Source organism: Lolium perenne, chromosome 4, assembly GCF_019359855.2.
Source record: "Lolium perenne isolate Kyuss_39 chromosome 4, Kyuss_2.0, whole genome shotgun sequence".
NCBI classification, from domain to species: Eukaryota; Viridiplantae; Streptophyta; class Magnoliopsida; order Poales; family Poaceae; genus Lolium; species Lolium perenne.
The window spans coordinates 40,099,339-40,113,373 of NC_067247.2; the positions used below are offsets into that span (position 1 = coordinate 40,099,339).

The 14,035-nt window shown below is 49.9% G+C and overlaps 1 protein-coding gene across 1 annotated transcript; it reads right to left on the bottom strand.

Moving 5' to 3' along the window:
- Window positions 1-7,950: 7,950 nt before the first annotated feature.
- On the bottom strand, window positions 7,951-9,968 carry LOC127292245 (protein TEEBE). The gene is made up of 3 exons (XM_051321602.2): window positions 9,739-9,968; window positions 8,770-9,270; window positions 7,951-8,685 (listed from the first exon to the last, which is right to left on the bottom strand). The coding sequence occupies exons 1-3, from the start codon at window positions 9,902-9,904 to the stop codon at window positions 8,162-8,164; spliced, it is 1,191 nt and encodes a 396-aa protein (XP_051177562.1). The 5' UTR covers window positions 9,905-9,968; the 3' UTR covers window positions 7,951-8,161.
- Window positions 9,969-14,035: the final 4,067 nt, after the last annotated feature.

Genomic DNA, 14,035 nt, shown 5'->3' on the forward strand with positions numbered 1-14,035 from the left:
TCCCAAACAAGGATTGCTAGGATCCGAATTTATTCAAACACAAACAAAACGAAAATAAACACACAGACGCTCCAAGTAAAGCACATATGATGTGACCGAATAAAAATATAGTTTCAATAGAAGTGACCTGATAAGTTGATGAAGAAGGGGATGCCTTGGGCATCCCCAAGCTTAGACGCTTGAGTCTTCTTGAAATATGCAGGGATGAACCACGGGGGCATCCCCAAGCTTAGACTTTTCACTCTTCTTGATCATATATCATCCTCCTCTCTTGACCCTTGAAAACTTCCTTCACACCAAACTTCTCATAAACTTCATTAGAGGGGTTAGTACTCAAAAAAACTTGAATCCACTTTTAGTCCTGTAGTGACACATTGCAAGAACTCAATAAAACATTAGCTACAGCTCTCCACGTCTAGAAAGCCTTGCTTAAAGTCCACAAGAGACAATGCAAAAAACAGAGACAGAATCTGCCAAAACAGAACAGCCAGTAAAGACGAATTTTAAAGAAATACTTCCGTTGCTCAAATCAGAAAACTCAAAACTAATGAAAGTTGCGTACATATCTGAGGAACACGCACGTAAATTGGCATATTTTTCTGAGTTACCTACAGAGAAAACAGCCCAGATTCGTGACAGATAGAAATCTGTTTCTGCGCAGAAATCCAAATCTAGTATCAACCTTCGATTACAGGCTTCACTTGGCACAACATTGCAATAAAATAGAGATAAGGAGAGGTTGCTACAGTAGTAACAAATTCCAAAACACAACAAAACAGTAGCAAAATAAACACATGGGTTATCTCCCAAGAAGTGCTTTCTTTATAGCCATTAAGATGGGCTCAGCAGTTTTAATGATGCACTCGCAAGAAATAGTATTTGAAGCAAAAGAGAGCATCAAGAGGAAAATTCAAAACACATTTAAACCTAACATGCTTCCTATGCATAGGAATCTTGTAAATAAACAGGTTCATGAAAAGCAAAGTATCAAGCATAGGAAGATAGAACAAGTGTAGCTTCAAAATTTTAGGCACATAGAGAGGTGTTTTAGTACCATGAAAATTTCTACAACCATATTTTCCTCTCTCATAATAATTTTCAGTAGCTTCATGAGCAAACTCAACAATATAACTATCACATAAAGCATGTTTCTCATGATCCATAAACACATAATTTTTATCAAGCTCAAAAATAGTGGGATTAAAACTTTCAAATCCACTTTTATCAACAATATAACATGATGATTGATCAATCTCAAAAGATATGGGACTCATAGATAAAGTCAAGAATTCTCCAATCCCATTTTCATTAGTAGTACAATTAATATTATCAAGTAACATAGGACCATCATCTAGAGATTTATCATAAACATTTGCCAAGCAAAATTCTTTAGTACCATGCATTTCGACATCAGGCACAAACAAAGCATTATCATAAGATTTATCAAAGTAGCATGGATTATCATATATAACAGTAGCATAATTATTCTCACAAGTATTACTCATAGGTACTATTTCAAGAGAATCCACAGGAACATAACATTCAACCTCTTTCGGTAAGCATGGAGGACAATCAAACAGTGTAAGAGATAAAGAGTTACTCTCATTAGAAGGTTGGCATGGGTAGCTAATCCATTCTTCCTCCTTTTGTTCATCACTCTCCTCTTCTTTTTCATCCAATGAGCTTTCAGGTTCATCAATTTCCTCCTCTTTTTCATCCAATGAGCTTTCAGGTTCATCAATTTCTTCTTCCACAGGTTCCTGCAAATTGTGAGTGCATTCTTGTGCATTCTTAGGCATGTGTGATAACCCACAAGTATAGGGGATCGCGGCAGTCTTCGAGGGAAGTAAAACCCAAATTTATTGATTCGACACAAGGGGAGGTAAAGAATACTTATAAGCCTTAACAACTGAGTTGTCAATTCAGCTGCACCTGGAAAAGCACTAGTAACAGGGGTGATGTGAAAGTAGCAGTAATATGAGAGCAATAGTAATAGTAACACAGCAGCAGTAATAGCAATATGAGAGCAATGGCACCAGAAAATAGTTGATACTACTTCCAATGTCATGTAGAACAAGTATATAATGATGAGAGATGGACCGGGGTTCCCAGCGATCTACACTAGTGGCAACTCTCCAATAACAAGTAACAAGTGTTGGGTGAACAAATTACAGTTGGGCAATTGATAGGATTGATAAAGCATTAAGATAGAACATCAATTCATTAATCATGTAGGCATGTTTTCCGTATATAGTCGTACGTGCTCGCAATGAGAAACTTGCACAACATCTTTTGTCCTACCAGCCGGTGGCAGCCGGGCCTCAAGGGAATCTACTGGATATTAAGGTACTCCTTTTAATAGAGCACCGGAGCAAAGCATTAACACTTGGTGAAAACATGTGATCCTCACATCACCGCCATCCCCTCCGGTTGTCCCGATTCTTGTCACTTCGGGGCCTTTGGTTCCGGACAGCGACATGTGCATACAACTTGTAGATACAATCTAAGCAATAAGTATAGAGCTTAAATCTAAGATCATGCCACTCGGGCCCTAGTGACAAGCATTAAGCATAACAAGATTGCAGCAACAATAACTTCACAAACTTTATAGATAGACTAATCATAATGTATCATCCATCGGATCCCAACAAACACAACACCGATTACATCAGATGGATCTCAATCATGTAAGGCAGCTCATGAGATCATTGTATTGAAGTACATGGAGGAGAGAATACCAACTAGCTACTGCTAGAACCCGTAGTCCATGGGGGAACTACTCACGGAGCATGATGGAGGCGGTGGCGTTGATGGAGATGGCTTCCGGGGGCACTTCCCCGTCCCGGCAGGGTGCCGGAACAGAGACTTCTGTCCCCCGAATTGGAGTTTCGCGATGGCGGCGGTGCCCCTGGAGTCTTTCTGGAGTTTCGTCAATTGGTACTGCGTTTTTAGGTCGAAAGGGATTATATAGGCGAAGAGGCGGCGCAGGAGGGTCGACAGGGTGGCCTCCCCATAGGGGGGCGCGGCCAGGGGCTGGCCCGCGCGGCCCACCCTCCTGGTGGCCCCCCGGCTCTCCTCCGACTCTCCTTCGGTGTTCTGGATGCTTCCGGGAAAAATAGGATGTTTGGCGTTGATTTCGTCCAATTCCGAGAATATTGCCCGAACAGCCTTTCTGGAACCAAAAACAGCAGAAAACAGGAACTGGCACTGTGGCATCTTGTTAATAGGTTAGTTCCGGAAAACGCATGAAATCATCATAAAGTGCAAGAAAAACATGTAAGTATTGTCATAAAACAAGCATGGAACGTCAGAAATTATGGATACGTTGGAGACGTATCAATGTGTTCCATATATAGTCGTACGTGCTCGCAATGAGAAACTTGCACAACATCTTTTGTCCTACCAGCCGGTGGCAGCCGGGCCTCAAGGGAATCTACTGGATATTAAGGTACTCCTTTTAATAGAGTACCGGAGCAAAGCATTAACACTCCGTGAACACATGTGATCCTCACATCACTACCATCCCCTCCGGTTGTCCCGATTCTTGTCACTTCGGGGCCATTGGTTCCGGACAGTGACATGTGTATACAACTTGCAGGTAAGATCATAAAACAATGAATATCATGATGAAACAATAACATGTTCAGATCTGAGATCATGGCACTCGGGCCCTAGTGACAAGCATTAAGCATAACAAGTTGCAACAATATCATCAAAGTACCAATTACGGACACTAGGCACTATGCCCTAACAATCTTATGCTATTACATGACCAATCTCATCTAATCCCTACCATCCCCTTCGGCCTACAGTGGGGGAATTACTCACACATGGATGGGGGAAACATGGCTGGTTGATGAAGAGGCGTCGGTGATGATGATGGCGATGATCTCCTCCAATTCCCCGTCCCGGCGGAGTGCCAGAACGGAGACTTCTGGCTCCCGAGACGGAGTTTCACGATGTGGCGGCGTTCTGGAGGGTTTCTGGCGACTTCGACTTCCCCCCCGTGCGTTTTTAGGTCGAAGGCAATAAGTAGTCCGAAGGAGGGCATCGGGGCCGACCGAGGCCGCCACACACTAGGGGCGCGTGGGCCCCTCCTGGGCCGCACCGGCCTAGTGTGTGGGGCCCTCGGGCCCCCACCTGGCTTGCCCTTCTGGCTCCGCCAATTTTCTGGGAAAATAGGACCTTCTGCATAAATTCCGAGGATTTTCCTGAAAGTTGGATTTCTGCACAAAAACGAGACACCAGAACAGTTCTGCTGAAAACAGCGTTAGTCCGTGTTAGTTGCATCCAAAATACACAAATTAGAGGCAAAACAATAGCAAAAGTGTTCGGGAAAGTAGATACGTTTTGGACGTATCACCGGAACAGAGACTTCTGTCCCCCGAATTGGAGTTTCGCGATGGCGGCGGCTCTGGAAGGTTTTCTGGAGTTTCGTCAATCCGTGTCGATGTTTTAGGTCAGGGAGCTTCTTATAGGCGGAGAGTTGGAGTCGGAGGGGGTTTGGGGCCGCCAGACAACAGGGGGGCGCGCCCCCCCGGGCCGCGCCGCCCACACGTGTGGGGGGCCTGTGGCCCTCCTCTGGCCCCTCTCCGGTGTTCTGGAAGCTTCGTGGAATTATAAGATGCTGGGCGTTGATTTCATCCAATTCCGAGAAAATTTCCTTACTAGGATTTCTGAAACCAAAAACAGTAAAACAGAACCGCACTTCGGCATCTCGTCAATAGGTTAGTTCCGGAAAACGCATAAAATCATCATAAAGTGTGAACAAAACATGTAGGTATTGTCATAAAACAAGCATGGAACATAAGAAATTATCGATACGTTGGAGACGTATCAACCAGCTGACCTAAATTCTCAGGGTCGGCACTGCCGCTGTCTCAGGGCCGGCACTGCCGCTGAAGTCGTCCCAACGGGCAGATTTGGTGGAGGGGTATTTAAGGAACCCTTCCCCTACCTTGGAAAGATGCTCAAACTCTCAAGATTTGTTCCATAGTGGATCGAGGACATCCCTTTTGGTGGGAATTCTCGAGGAGAATACGGTGGCCCTCGTGCATTTGGAATGACTTCTCCTCCACACCGCTCCAACGGAGAGTAGCACTCGCAAGAGTGTGAACTTCGGGATACATCGTTGTCTCCGCGTCACTTCGATTATTCCTATACCCGAACTCTTTACTTGTGCACTTTACTTTGTGATAGCCTTCGTGCTTGAAGTTATATATCTTGCTATCACTGACACCGACTTATGAGACTATCATGACACCGACTTAGAACCATAACTTGAATTGTTCACTTGGAATCAAGCACTCAAGATCTTGATTATTCATTGCTTATCACATAAGCTAGAGCATGGCTAATATTGAGTTCCACATAAGAACTCCATCTTCATTTCTTCTTGTTGATCATATCACATATATATCTTAAAATCTTTATCTTCATGGCATACATACTTGAATCCAACACATGAAATACAAGTAGTATATATGGAATATTCCTTCATATAAATTCAATGAAAACATTAGTCCATAGGGGTTGTCATTAATTACCAAAACAACACACAGGGGAAATATACCCTTACAAGAAGAAGTCGGCGGCGGCGCGTGCGCCCCATAAGGTGCTAGCCACGTGTATCATTGCTACCAACGCGAGACCATGGAGTACGTCGGGCCCAACGTACATTTCGGGAGTGGTGTCCCCGTCGACACCTAGTTTCTTCAACGACGGCCCTTATGCCACTCCCAGGTGCGTGACACCGAACTTGTCGCCGCGGTACGAGGATGCGCTGCCGCATGGCGGCTTCAACCCCAACGCCCTGTTCTACTCCCCGGCGTACGACCTAGTGCCCCAGCGCCAGCTAGGCCCCGGTGCGGACGGCGCCCCGTTCACTAGCCGCAGAGGTCCGCTCAAATTCGAGGGTGCCGGTGGTGAGGAGGAGGAGGATGGGGGACGAGGGGGTGGAGGACGACAACAACGATGACGAAGAGGGCGGCGATGAAGAGGACAACGAGGATGAGGATACCGCGTAGGATGTAGAGGATCTCCTGGAGGTTGCCGCGACCGGCGTGAGGAAGAAGAGGAAGAAGAAGGCGCCTCGGGCACACGAGGCCCCAAGTGGAAGGTTATGGAGGATGAATGTCTCTGCGAGTCGTGGTCGACGGTGAGCCATGACTCCATCATCGACGCCAACCAAAAGTACGGGAAGTATTGGGCGAGGATCAAGGCGGAGTTCGATGAGCGCAAGCTAGTCAACAAGGAATACCGCATGATGACAATGAAGAGGAGCCAAAAGGCAATGTCGACGCGCTGGGCCATCATCCAGGCGTCGGTGAACATGTTCCATGCGTTCCATAACGAGGTCGAGACCAAAGGCGACTGCGGCACGAACATCAGCGATATGGTACGCATATTTCTACGAAAAGTTTTAGTGCCTAGTTTAATCACGATCTGATTGTGCTTCCTTTGATTAGTTCGACTGCGCCATGGCGATGTACCGGAAGAAGTCGGAAGGGTTTAGGCCTTTCCTGCTGATGCATTGCTATAGCAAGCTCAAAACGAACGAGAAATGGCGGTTGACGCGTATTTCATTGTCGAAGAGGAAATACGCCATTGATTTGGATGCGCCGCTCGCAACATTGGCAGGGCGCCCTATCGGCAACAAGGCTGCCAAGGCCGCCTTGGCCAATGCAGCGGCAACCGAGAAGACGCAGACGTCGATCACATAGTGCCTCGCCGAGATCTCCTCGAACCTGATCTCCCGCGACAAAAAGATCGACGAAAGGTGGGCGACGCTGCTCAAGAGGCAAGAAGAGAAGATGGAGCTCAAGAAACGCAAGAAGGACATGTCCCTGCTGACCGCGTCGACAGCTGGAATGTCTCCCCAGATGAGCGCATAACTTCTACAAAGGCATGATCCTCGACGACATCGAAGCCAAAATGGTGGCGGCCGAGGCAGCAGCATCAACCCCAACCCCGGAGGCAGAGCCGGCACCAGCAGACGCGTTTGCGACAGCATCTGCTCGTACACCTGCGTCGACCTCGGCGTCGACGACGGAGCAAGCACACCGGGCAGAGCACGACAAGGTCGTCGTGATCGACGGGCCTACGCCGACTCAGGATGCACCGTTGACGTCGCCGAACCCCTTCTTCCAATTTACGTTTAGCTTGCACCATCGGTTTGTAATATGATCGTGCGTCCAACACTTTGAACGCGGCTACTTCAATAGCGATGACTTCAGCGGGAACGATCTCTTTTGAATGTGAACTATTTGAATTTATGTTTGGGGCCGCGTTTGGGGGACTGGGGAGCGACGTCCTCCAAACGCGGCACGAAGAAAACGCGTCCCGGTTGGGGACGTGGCCCGGAGATGCTCTTACATTGCCAAAGCCAAAAAAAAAATGGAGTAGGAGCATGTAGTTGCTCCTAATGCCAAATTATGCATGGAAGCTATTTCACGTTTATCTCCTCCTCCTTTTTTTAGGCTTAGGGCCTGTAGATAGCTCCTTGTTTCTAATCTCTAGCAACTGCTTATGTTGTAATTCATACACTCTTTGAAATTTTAATAAATATAAACCCAGTGGGGAAACCCACTGATCAGCTTTAAAAAAAAAATGTATGCCCGGAAAAAAAATCCATTCTTCTTATGTCACAACACTTCGGGTTGGTTGATTTTGCTTGGAAGCACACCTCATCTGAGTTTTTATTTTATTTATGTCAAAATTGGGCCTACATGTTACTAAATTTGGCAAAAGGTTGCATTGTAGACATTGATGCCAACTCAACAAATTTTGGCACCGATGCCATTGATGGTGACATGGCTAATTTGGCCACACCGTGGATGCTCTTATAGTTCGTCTTCTCCCAAGAATGTTTACGATGTGCAGTGGAGCAGATCCCGTGGCTAGTGCACGGTGGATGTGCCAACGTTGCCAAATTACATGCTAGTAGAAAGCTTATGCAAACAATCCCACACAAATTGACCACAGCTCATAACAAGTTCCAATTCGTGCATAGCACAGCACAGCTAACTCCACGCTACACGATTAGAGAGATGATGGAAGTGCAGAGTTCTCGCCACCCATCAATGTCGAATTACCACTACATGAACGAACGATAGCGAGAGAAGACCAGAGATTCCGAGCTACGAGCTCAAGATCCCGATCTCTAGAGCTTGAGCGGCACGATCTTGACCTGGTCCAGCACGGGGCCGCAGAGCGAGACGCCGTCGGTGGCCTTGGTGTGGTAGAAGGAGCTGTAGAAGGTGACCCTGGTCCTGATCCCGGCGGCGACGAATCTGAGGCTGGTGGGCTTGAACCCGCCCTTGCCCGTGGACTCGAACGGCACCTTCTGCGTGACGTTCCCGGCGAAGGCCTGCACCAGCATGGAGCCGTGGCAGCCATTCTTGGCGTCGCCGACGACGAAGGAGAGGTTGTAGGCACGGTTGGGCACGGTGCGGATCACCTGCGCGATGGCGCTCTCCCGCCCCGCCACAAGCTCCACCGCGTACTGCCCGGCCGGGACCGAGAAGTGTGCGGCGTCGATGTACCGCACGGCCTTGAGTGACTCGATGATCCATCCGGGGAGCGGCGAGGTGGTGTCCTTCTGCTTCGGCGGCAGCAGCACGCCCACGGTGGAGTTCTTGAACACCTGCGGCCCGATCTCGAAGCCGTCGTTCTTGATGAGGTTATCTGCAGCCAGCCATGAACAGTGTCAGGGAGGGATCATCTGCAAGGTGGCGCTAGAGCAGAGCATTTTCGTGGATCTGTTCTGACCTTTGGTGGGGTACGGCGTGGGGAGCTCCTTGATGGCGACGGCGTCGAGGAGCGGGCCGCACGCGGCGTCCTCCTGGAGGCCGGGGTTGCTGAAGGTGACCTGCGCGACGGGGGAGGAGGCGCGGAAGCCCCAGGCCCAGGTGTCGGCCGTATCTGCGCTGTAGAGGGTGCGCACGGCGACGTCGGCAGGGGCCGAGAGCGAGGGGGACACGGCGATGCGGAGCGCCTCGTCCTGCGCGCAGGTGCGGGTGGCGGCGAAGGTGAGCGCGTAGAACGCGCCTGGGCGGACCGACACGTTCTGCGACGCGGAGGCGTGGCTGCCGAGGCGGAGCGCGTGCACGCCGTGCGGCACGGCGAAGAACATGCCGCCGGGCTGCGGGCCGGCGGAGACGTACTCGACGTGGCCGACGAGCACCCACCCCGGCAGCGAGTGGCGGCCCACGATCAGGGTCTTGTTCACCTTCCTCGGGGCCGTCTCGAAGTTGCCGTTGATGAGCATACCTGGGACAACGCGCAAACATCAGAGATAAAAATAATCTTCCTTTCGCGGTGGTGTTCTTGCACTAGGGATGAACTGAAATGAAATGTCATCTAAGATTGCTGCTTGCTGCATTGTTTCTACTGCTCAAACTCTATAGATCAAAAACATACAGCCAGCAGTTCGTCCTAAACTCGCTATTAAATCACAGGATATTTGCAACAACCAACAGAAGGAAAGTGCCAAATCTGAAATGTGAAACTGGATTATGCAACATTTTCCACGTCCTGAGGTGGCTTGCTACCGGTTGCAAGAATGCAGGTGCAGAAAAAGGGACACTAAAACAAAAATGGAGCTGCAAAACCCGGTCCCCGCTATCTTCTTTCTTGTTTAAGATTTGCATCGTTTGCAAGAAAGAAGAGCAGATCCAAAATAAACCAGAAAACCAAAGGTAACAACAGTGATGCGAGATGCAAGGAGTGATATGATACCTTCACCGTCCGGAATCGGACGGGGTCGTGCAGGGGCCGGTGCAGTGGGCAGGGCAGGAGCATGGGCCGGGGCCGGAGTCGGGGCGGTGACGGCGAGCGTGGCGACGGCGGAGGAGGCGGAGACGGAGAGCAGCGCCAGCAGCACGAAACCCCATGGAAGCTCCATTGCTAGCTACGCAGGCTTGGGCTCTCTCTTTTGCTTTGGCTTTGGGTTGTTGCAGAGCTGCAGGGGAGGGTGCACTGGCTTTTGTGAGCGAGGCAGTGGAAGAATTGCGCAGAGATCCAGCGATAGCTTGGATATTGCAAACTGACCCCCAGTGCTAAACCACTCCAAGGTTTAAGGAGTTCTCATTGTAGTCTTGTAGACTTTCCATGGAGAAGCACTGAAGCAGGGAAAACAGGACGAGTTTGTCAAAACCTTCAAAGGAAGGGCGAGGTTGAGAATATTAGAAAGTAGGACGGCCAGAACATAATAAACGACGACCTTAATTGACTACTCCGTTCAAGCGCAGGAATCAGAGGAATGAATGTTACTGGCCGGCACTAATGTCTCCCGCGCATTTTTTTACTAGTTTCCCGCGCCTTGTTTGTTTCTGCCCTGTGTCTGTGTGTACTGTGCAGACGACAGGTGCCCCCATCCTACTGCTCAACACCGTCATTGGATTAAAATCTCCGGCGTAGTAAATGACTTAAACCCAAACGAGCCACCTATAGAAGTAAACCACTCTACAGTCTTTTTTTTTTGAACAGTAAGATTTTCATTCATGCTCAACAACACTTTACAGAGACAAGCGCGCACGAAGCAACGCAGAAGCTTGAAAGTACATTCCTAAAAACACAATCCTCATTTCCTCGAGCAGTAGACACACACCTAAAAGAAAATGGTTTATTCTGTAACCACTCTACAGTCTAGAGCTACGATAAGCTGCTATCTAACAATGGAAGGTACACCCATTTGGTGTAAGTCTATAATACTACAGCAATATAAATCAGGTTTATTATTGTTTCAACAACACACAACAGAACAATATCTCAAACAATAGTTATTAAAAATCAAATAAATAAATAAATGGTCCTAGATGGAAAGAATAGTTCAAATCTCACATTACACATGCATAATGTGAAATGAGTAAAAAGGAAGACAAGCGGCCATAAATCAGCCACCGATGTGCAACAAGATCATGATGGAGTTGGATATGTGTGAAGAAATGCTCGGTCCGATCAGGGTTCTTGTTAGGTTTCTCATGGTTGCCCACATTGCCAAACTCGAAGGAAGGTGCACAACCCTCCAATTGTCGATGATCGTATTGTGTAGAATCACACAAGCAGTCATGATAATAGGCGGATCCAGCCGTCCCTAAGCCCGGGCACGTGCCTACCTTTCGACCGGCGGCGCAACCTATTTTGATGAAAATTTGGTCGGGCTTACACTGCGTCTAGGCTTGATGAAAATCTTTGATCCACCACTCGTCATGATCCTATGGAGAGATTTGTTATCCCAAAAACAAGTAGGACCTTGAATAATTGCAAACCTAGCTTACAAGACACCCAAAGCTCTCTATGCCTTTTTGAGATGCTTCTTGACATTTCGCAAAGTTTTCTTGCATTTTGTTTGCTTGTAGGAGTGGTGATGTTCTTCACAAATGTTGACCATGGTGGATTGATCCCGTCGGCTAGGTAGTACCTCATGGAATAGTCATGGCCATTGACGGTGCCGTCGAGGATTATATCCCAAACTGAAGCATGCGAGGATGACGAATCGTTGTAGAAAAACTCCACGAACGCACTTCGTGTTGAAGTCCACGTATCGCTCCATGAAGAACTCGTCTAAATTTATGTGAAATTCGTGATTAATTTACGCTATTCGATATATATTCTAACCTCATAATGAAAAAGAGAAGGAAAAACAAACCTAGGAGCTCCAAATCGAGCGGAGACTAAGCAGAAACTTTGGTCGACCGGCCTGAAACCGTGGGTGGAAGTGGTGGCGGATGCGCAGGTCCGGGAAGGCATCCGAGGTTGGCTGCTCGGCCTAGAAACGGTCGGCCACGATATTTTTGAGCTCGTCGCAGCCTCCTAGTGAGCTCGGCATTGAATCCATGGCGAGCGGCCTCGAGCAGTCGTGGCGGAAAGGGGGAAAGCGTCGTGACCTCCACCAGAGGGGTAGGTGGCGCGGCATGGCTGGAGCGGCTCACATATAGCCCAGGAGAGGGAAGCACCGGCACGAGGGTTTCGGTCAAGTTAAAATTAAAATTTCAGGCGAGCGTATTTTTCCTATCGATGCGGGAAGCGGTAAATATGGCTATGACACCTAGGTATATGGCGTTCGTGGGCTAGATATGCGGGGAACTGAAAAACCTTTTTTTTTTAGCTCAGCCAGTTTTGCAGCATCTGAACGGGGCCATTGTTTTCGTGCGAAATGGAAATCTGGTGGTTATTATGCTGGTTTTGCTGGGAATATATATGATTTGATGAGAGGGTGGTTTTTTTAGGAGGCTCGCAAAAATTCGTTTGACACACAATGCACTTCAGCGTTACTGCATGCAACGAGTTTACCGTGATGATCACGTGATGGCTGGGAGCGTACACAACGGACGTGACGCACCGGCACCGTCAAACGAATCAAGCAACAAACGTGACGAGCCGCGCGCGGTGGTACTCGTACCGGAGCGGCACCACCTATGTACGTCCACGCGCGTGGTACGGTGTCACGCGGCGCATTGGATGCTCTGCTGCGCGCGTCCGGGTCTCGAGGATAGATGCGGCATGCAGTGGAGCCGGGGAGGCATGGGGAAGACGGAAAAGGAGTCCATTTATCTCTCTCATCCATCATTTCGGGCTCTGCAGTCTGCCGCGGCACGCGAGGCCGTCATGGCGCCCTGCTCCACTCATGTGCCGCTGCCGCCTCCAGCGTTCCCGCCGACCCATTGGCCATTGATGCCACCCGTTTTTAGAGTATCTTGAGCCGTTGGACTTCTAAGCCGAAATCCAATGCTATTTAATGTCGGATGGATGTAAAATTTAGTTTGGGGAAAACCATTTTTACAGCGACGAGTCCAGAGTAATGAATAAATATAGACGAATTCAAACATAACTAGATAAAATACGTTCAAACAGAGTCAAAATTTAAAGATATTTAATATATATAGACGAGTTCGTCCATATATAGACCGAATTCGTAATATATTTAAATTCCGCGAGAGAGAATATAAACTAATTAAAAGGATGGCGCTCTACATGCCGAAATGGCGGTAGAACGCTGTCCTCGGGCAACGGCGCCTGCTGGCTGCTCTGGCCGACATCTCCGTACCAACGGCTGGAACCCTGCCCAGGGTCGCCGCGTGGCAGCGTCGGCCGATACCACTCATCCTCGCTGCTCTCCTCCAGTTTGATCAGCGGCACATGTGCGGTGGGTGCGGTGAGTGTGGTGCGGGTGGCGTGGCGCCGCGCGGCCGCCAGGTCTAGCAGAAGCTTCTGCTGCTCCGCCTCCACCCTCTCCCAATCCTGCCTGGACCAGGTGAGCGCCGCGTTCATCGAAAGGGCGTCAGCGGGGACGAGGTCGGTCAGCAACCTCGTGATGGCCTCGCAGATCGCCGCGTCCTCGGCTCGCGCGGCCTCCTCTTCGGCGAGCTGGGAGCTGCAGCCGATGCGGCCTCCATGTTGGTCGTCTTCCTCTTGCGGCCACGCGATGGAGACGACGACGCGAGCCCTCCCTCGCGGATGATGAGGGCGCCGCTACTGCGCCCTATGGTCGGCGGTGGCGACATCGGCTCATTCTTGACGGCCCTCGGCGTCGCTAGTGGAGGAGCCGACCCATAGTAGCGCAATGCCGACCTCGACGCCGACCCAGACGATGACGACGACGACGCCATTCATCGTGGCATCCACGAGCTTCTGTGTCGGCGCGACACGGAAGGGGCCGCCGGCGGCGGCATCCCTAGTACGGGGTAGTTGCCGCCCTCGATGTGCGCGAGCACGTTCTCGAGGGTGTGGCCCGGCGCGCTCCACCTGCGGAGGCGGCCGTCGGCGTTGTTCTGCGCGGGAGGAGGAGGAGAGCCGTTGTAGGCGGCGAGTTCTCGCTCGTACCTTCGCCGGAAGAAGTCGGTCCACGCGTCGTAGTTGTCGGGGAAGAAGCGCGGCTCAGCGCGCTGATCGTCGCTGAGGGTGGTGATCACCGCGTCGACCTCCGCGTCGAGGGCGTCGCGTCCCATTGGTGGCGACGGGATCGGGACGCCCCCCCCCCCCCCCCCGCGCTCAGGCGCCAACCTTCAGGCTTGTGGAAGTCCGGCGGTGCCGG